Source organism: Nelumbo nucifera, chromosome 1 (assembly GCF_055504915.1).
Source record: "Nelumbo nucifera cultivar China Antique chromosome 1, China Antique-T2T, whole genome shotgun sequence".
In the NCBI taxonomy this organism is placed as follows: Eukaryota; Viridiplantae; Streptophyta; class Magnoliopsida; order Proteales; family Nelumbonaceae; genus Nelumbo; species Nelumbo nucifera.
Genome location: NC_142649.1, coordinates 140023036 through 140030510, shown reverse-complemented (window position 1 = coordinate 140030510; position 7475 = coordinate 140023036). Strand labels below are relative to the sequence as shown.

At 37.8% G+C, this 7475-nt stretch overlaps 1 protein-coding gene across 1 annotated transcript; it reads left to right on the top strand.

The window, feature by feature from the left end:
* Nucleotides 1-1490: 1490 nt before the first annotated feature.
* LOC104585733 (xyloglucan endotransglucosylase protein 6-like) lies at nucleotides 1491-3689 on the top strand. Its single transcript, XM_010242702.3, has 4 exons — nucleotides 1491-1734; nucleotides 2266-2366; nucleotides 2707-2900; nucleotides 3075-3689. The coding sequence occupies exons 1-4, from the start codon at nucleotides 1557-1559 to the stop codon at nucleotides 3493-3495; spliced, it is 894 nt and encodes a 297-aa protein (XP_010241004.1). The 5' UTR covers nucleotides 1491-1556; the 3' UTR covers nucleotides 3496-3689.
* The last annotated feature ends 3786 nt before the right edge of the window (nucleotides 3690-7475 follow it).

Genomic DNA, 7475 nt, shown 5'->3' with positions numbered 1-7475 from the left:
CGGGATAGTGTTGAAGTATTCCTAAGTTAGGGGGAGATGCTATTTATAGGGGTTGGGGGTGGGGATAAATACATTTGGAGGAGTTACAGTATAAATACATACAAAATAACATAAAACAAAAATTCTGCACTCTACATATTTATATTTATACTCCTTTCAAATGGAGCCTTAGGGAATTAATAGACCACCTCTGAGGTAGAGTGGCCTGTAGAAAAAAAAAAGCCAAAAGCAAACATCATCATACCAGACCAGACCAGACATCATCTAATACAAAGTGAAATATGTCTTTTTATGGGACCCACTTTTTTCTTTATTTTATTTCTTTTTTGTTAACGTGGACCCACCTTTTCAGGCAAAATGTTCCTTAAAATTCCTGAATGTTAGCATTCAGATAGAGAAAAAGGGTACAAGCCATTGGATTTGAATCTACGTTTAGGAGCTCCCTTATATGCTTGATCGGTTATTTACATTATTCGAAAGATTCCAATCAAGTGGTTAATGAAAGAATTGCCCAGATTTTTATGTAGTGAAAGGAGTTTTGAATTATATATAATCGATAGCAATAAAGACGAGATGTGAGCGCATGCCCCCTGGGCCTGGCCCCTGCCAACTGGCGCTTTGCATAAGCAAAAGCAAAAGTAAAAGAGCTCAATTACTTCGAAGCAAAAAGCAAAAACTCTCCCTTTTATAACTCGTTACTGGTACTGTTCTGTTACGCAAATGCCAATTGGACACAGCTTCTGTAGAAATCTACGTGTTCTAGCTTTATTGGGTTCGAAGTCTGAGGCTAGTATCTTAAGGCTCAGTCTAGAAAGAGTACGAATACAAATATACAGCATAAATACATAAAAAATAGTACAAATAAATATACAAAATATAAGATTTTGCACTCTATACATTTGTATTTGTATTCCTTTCAAATTGAGCTTAAAGAAAAAAAAATATAAACTCCCACGCTAGTCATAGGAAAGTTCTCTACGTGCCAACGGCTAGTTCATTTTTGTCCCTTGCTTCGTTACGAAGGTAATTTTCTCCGATTTAACAAGAATGGAGTTTGAATATAATTCTAGAATTCGCCCCAACTTCATAATAATTTAATAAAATATTTTTAAATTTAATGTTGATTTTAAAATATTCCTAAATATTTTTTAAAATTTTAAAATTCTAAGATCCTATAATTCAATTCTAAAGTATTTCTAAATTGTCATAATTTAATTAAAAATATTCTAAATTCTTAAAATCTTATTTATAAAATATTTATAATTAAAGAAATTTGGAGATTCCCCGTCTGACGGGAATGGGTGCCCCGCCACCGGGGATGGGGGTGGGGTGGGGCGTAAATCGTAATCCACCACATTGACATATCTCTACTCTGCAATCTACGTAGACAATGACGTGGCCTGTCTCCCATCTTCAGTCTTCGCTGTAGGTGTAGGGGCTTATCAGGAAAGTCGTTCAAATTGGGCTATAAGAATGGAAATTGCTCCCTACACTAGGCTCTAGCACTCGAGTCTTGGCAGAGTTCATGCTTCAGCAGCGATAAGATTCGTCTTCTTATGGCGGTTTCTCTTCCTCCATTGTCGATGTTGTTCGTCTTCTTTGTCTTCTACGAGGTTGTTTCATTTCGTATAACCAGCACACCAAGATTCGATGAGCTCTTTCAGCCGAGTTGGGCTCTTGATCATTTCATCTTCGAAGGAGAGCAGGTTAAGCTGAAGCTCGATAACTATTCTGGTAAAATACGGAGATCTCATTTTATTTTCTGTTCCTTCTCTTCATGTGTCGCCTTATTGATCTTGTGCTTGGGGTGTTCTGAGATGTTTCAGACCGAAGTTCTCCCTCTCTTATTCTCCTTTGTTTTTCTTCATTAGTTACGTACCTTGTTCTTTTCTCAACGTTTCTTCAATTTCTTTGGTTTTTGTTAATAGCCGGTCGGTCTCCATTTCTCCTTTTAAGTTGCCGTGCTTCTTCGGTCTGCAATTTCTCCGTCAGTTCGTCTTCCATGTTGATCCTGTTCTGCCATTGTTTTTTTTTCTTGCAATTTTATGTTCCCAGCTGAAAGACATTTTTGCTCCTTTTCTGTCAAATTCCATTTAAAAGTCCGAAAGCACTTTGAGGTTTTGTACCTTTTATTGTATATTCTTGTGATCGCGAATTAGTTCTTCGGTTCTTCCTCTTCACGCCTGTCATTGCTCCTACTTGGTCTGTTACTCCAAGTGTTTTGTTATACATGTTTCTCTAACTAGTATCTGGTTTTGGTTTTAGGTGCTGGTTTTGGTTCTAAAATCAAGTATCTGTTTGGTAAAACAACGATTCGGATCAAGCTCGTCGGAGGAGATTCTGCTGGAACTGTTACTGCTTTCTATGTAAGAGGACCTCAATTTTCTACTTCCATTCAATTCAAATAATCTTTGCAGGTTATTCATGAATTTGTTTATTGCGCTTTAATTTCCATAACCCACGGATCATTAATACTCACCTGCTTCATCAATTCATGGAGCAAGGCAATCCTGTCTTGATGTTTTTTAAATCGAAATTCCATTAAAGCTCAATTTTATTGTTTTTCTTTTTTTGTGGTTGAAATCATCCGTTGGGTTATCTGGGTTCGATATCACAGTCATGGGTTGGGGTGGCAGGCATTAACTAATCAGTTGAGACTTGAGACGAAATACTCATAACATAAATTGTCAATGGTGTTGGCAACAGATGTCGTCTGACGGTGCAAATCATAATGAGTTCGACTTCGAGTTCCTGGGGAACACGACCGGCGAGCCCTATCTGGTCCAGACCAACGTGTACGTGAACGGCGTGGGCAACCGGGAACAGCGATTGAACCTCTGGTTCGATCCTACCAAGGATTTCCATTCTTATTCCATCCTCTGGAACCAGCGTCAAGTTGTGTATGTCTCTTCTCTGTGTCTCTCACACAGGAATAGGCCCCATTTCATATGAACTCGTGCGCTAGTGGGTTGGTCCATTCCGGTTTCCGAATCATCGGAGACGGCCAACGGTAGACTAGAATCATTACTTTTGCCCTTAACTGTAGAATTCATGAAGGGCGTTGCTTGGTGCAGGTTTCTGGTGGACGAAACGCCGGTACGCGTGTTCACAAACAAAGAGAAACAGGGGATACCATTCCCCAAGGACCAGCCAATGGGTGTTTATAACTCAATATGGAACGCCGATGACTGGGCCACCCAGGGTGGCCGAGTGAAAACAAATTGGACCCACGCTCCGTTCGTCGCCTCTTACACGGGATTCGAGATCGACGCTTGTGAGTGTCCGCTGTCAATGGCGGCCGATGAGAGCGCTCGGAGATGCAGTTCGAGTGAGAAGAAGTACTGGTGGGATCAGCCGGTGATGTTAGATCTGAACCCGCACCAAAGCCATCAGCTGCTGTGGGTCCGAGCCAACCACCTCGTCTACGACTATTGCACGGACGCTAGTAGGTTTCCAGTTACTCCTCCCGAGTGCGACCACCGTCACCACCCGTGATTCATATTCTTCTTACTCGTCGTTCTTTACTGTTTCTGTGTAAAAACTAAAAAGCAGGACGTAGGTGAAGGTGATGATAAACATGAATTCCATGTCCCCCCTCGCCCCTACAGCAATGTAAATAAGGAACTAGTGGAAATCAAAATAGAAGGCATGAGTGGGTGGACCGGTGGACCCGCTACGGCTTACCTCAACCTCATTCAGTCATTTGTGAAATTCTCACTATAACTTGAGAGCTGCACCTAAACGAAAGCAAATCATCGTCGGAGAAAATAAATGAAAGCGTAAATTACAAAGACCCCCTTATGCGTAAATTACAAAACTCCCTCAACCCTTATTATGAAGTCAATGATAAAGACCCTCTTGTTCTTTAACTTGTGATAAAGACCCCTGAACTTTTATACTGTTACAAATACCCCTCGGTCGTTAAATCAGATGATGAAAGGCACTAAATTATCAAAATACTTCACTAAACTTTCTCTATTTTCTTTTTTTTTAAAACTAAACTGACCTAAAAAAATACGTTTGCCCATTGACGTAAAAGGAAAAAATCTCCCGTAAATTCATTGGTGACGTCCTCTCTCTCTCTCCCCACTTCTTTCCTTCTCTCTCTCGGCCATCCTCCCTCCCCAGACATTCTATGTCTCTCCATTTTCACCTTACTGCCGCTACAATTCTTAACAGTGCGGGTGATTTCATTTTCCAACCATCTCTCTCTTCCTTCTCTCTTTTATTTATTTATTTTCTTATTATTATTATTTTTCCCTTGTTCTCCATCGCTGTAACAGACCTTCCTTGTTTATTGTCTCCACCCATTACCTTTGTCACTACCGAACCCAACCTTCTCTCTCTCTCTCATTTCCTCTCCCCCTCCTCAACATCCTTTGTAGCCGTGATCCTATGCCACCGCCACTACTAGGAGTTGCGGTAATGGCATCCCCTGCTCCTTCTATCACCGGTATCCATCACTTACAGGAATCAAGTATTGTTGTGGTCACCGGTATCCATGGCAATTTGACCAAAGATGTCTTTTCACTGTTTAAATAAATAAGAAAAAGGTAATTTTGAGATTTAAAAAATTAAAATAACTGAATGTGAATCTTTTTTGAAGATAAACTGATAGAACATTAGCCAAGGAGGTTTTTGTCTAACAGCAAAAGTCCAAGGGGTCTTTATTAAAAATTAAAGTATGGGGTCTTTGTCACTGACCCCATAGTATAGGGGTCCTTCTAATTTACCCTAAATAAAAAGCATTGATGATGATGGGTGATCCAATGCGGCAATACCCCCATTGGACATGCAATCAATGTTGTTCACTTTGCTAGTTTGCCTTGAACCCATTCATTTTCCTTCTTTGACGTAACTACTTTTATCGATAAAAGAGCTCTCTCAATGAACAGTGATCCCCAATAATCTTCTTGTAGAGCAGCTCATTTCATTTAAGTTTGATTTAAGGGATATTGTCTAAAACATGCCATGATTTTTTAGCATTTATCTTAAGCTAACAATGCATTTTCAAAACCTCCAAAGAGCCCCCTCTCAATGAGTTTTTATTGTTCAAAACTCACATTTTGTTATATCACCATTAGTGATAATTAACAGAAGATGGCATATAAGTAGGGGTGGATTCGAGCTGAGCTGAATACTTGGCTATTCAAGCTCGGCTCGCTGAAACTGTTTTAGGCTTGAGCTCGAGCTCGATTCGAGCTAGAGATTTGAGCTCGACTACAAGGCAAGTTTTTTTTTTCTAAACAAATAAAAATTATACATATAAAAATATTTTTTCTTTTATTTTACAAAAATTAAGAGTTACAATTTTTTTTTATTATTATACATATAAAAAATAAAAAATACATTTTTATTTTACATACAAAAATAAGAATTATAAAAATCATTTACTATTATACATAAAAAATAAAAATATTATATATAATAAAATTATTTTTCATATATATGTATATGTATATGTATATGCATATGCATATGTATGTATGTATGTATGTATATTATAAAAAAATGTTTATTTACTATACTAGGCTCATGAGCATCATGATCCGAGCTTCACTAGGCTCAAGCTTGGCTCGATTAGCAAATGAGACTATATATCAGGCTCGAGCTTGACTCAAACCTCAATTTAAACCGAGTCAAGCCAAGCTTTTCACGAGCCAAGCTCGAATAGCTTGTGAGAAGCTCGGCTCGTGGCCACCCCTACATATAAGCATTTAAGCAATTTATTTTACCAAAATGTACCCCTGAACAACTAGTTAACCTTATTAAATGTTTATACCCAAGTAAATGCAGTTACTTGGGTAAGTTTTTCCTGGGAAACACTTACCCGGGTAAGTGCATTTACCCTTGTTCTTTTATTTCTCATGTAAATAAGGTAATGACCATTTTAGCCATAAAAATCCATTATTAAAAGGGGTATTTTTGTCCCATTCAAGTGTTGACAACTTTCCCCTTAGGTGGAAAAGTTATTTACCCACGTAGGAGATGGATACCCAGGAAAATAAACTTTCCCTGGTCCCTACATAAATCTGAAAAAAAAACATGGGATTCTTGGTCAATGGGAACCAAAATCCCATTGACCAACTTTTCCCCCTCTCAAAATCAGTAAAAAGAACGCCCCCTTGATGTTGGACTCAAATTCGATGGTATGAGTAGTAAACCCAATAACCTTGCTCTAAATTAACAGTAATGAATCAAATAGAGAGACATAATGAGCTAGGAATCAGGAAATCACCAAAAGTAGTGATTCCTGAAAAGGGCTGATTTCCTGAAAATCATCAAAATCGACCAACCAAACAGAAACCAGACACCACATAAGTTCAATTCAGGTAAAAAAAAAACAACAGAAACAATCATCAAACTGGATGGTCCATTTGAAAAATGTATCCCTTGGTTGAACAATAACTCAATTCTAAAACAAAAATTCAGATGTCATGTCAGTTCAGTTCAGGTACTGTGCTTCTTTTTAAAACACAATAAAAATTCAGATGTCATGTGAGTTCAGGTATTGTATAAAACACAATAAAAATCAGAAACAACCATCAAATTGGATGGTCCATTTAAAAAATGAGCCTGTTATTGAATAACAATTGAGTTCTAAAACAAAACTTCCACATTATCAACATGACACAGGACACACTGCCCATTGAACTAGAACTAAACCAAACCAGTCCAAATTTTATTTCCTCATGTGCAACATGCTTCTTTTCCAATATTATCATTGTTAATAGCTGTTATAAATTTATTTAGTAGCATGACCCTCTCCTGATCAAGCATATCCAATCACATTAAGAAATCCTTCTTAAACAACTACTGAACTGACATGCTCAAATCCCAAAGTGGAAGTTCAGATACAGGGTGACGATGAGCTGACACATACATCTATCAAATTCTTCATAAGTGGAGGTTCAGCTAATCACATATACAATTTAACATCACCATTGCCTCCTCAAAATAAGCTACCACCCAGCTGGATGGGCATGTGCTCTTCCCTCTAAGTACAAATACAACCTAATTGCAGTTTCTGAAAAGGGCTGTGTCAAAGTTTCATACACCAGCACCCTCTCAAGAGTCAAGAGGTAGGAAAACAAACAATAAGAATTTATTAACACAGAAACTATTGCTTATAAAGTTTCCAAATGTGGACAAATACATATAACAAAATAACAGGTAGAATAAGATGCCTAAAAAACTAAATTAGGAGACTAAAATAGACTCAGAGTGTTAATAAATTCCCCTTTTTTTAATAACTTAACTAATTTTGCACATGGAATGGATCCATTCCCTATTCATATAGCTAGTAGCAGAAAAGGTGAAACAAGTGAACACATTCACAAAAAAAAAGATCTCCATTGTATCCATCATCGATTTTCCCTACATTATGCTAAAAATTGATTCTGAAAACAGACTGAAAGAACAACGATCCATCATCTATGGATTGGAAGTTAGAATCTGAGCTTCAGTACTTTCTT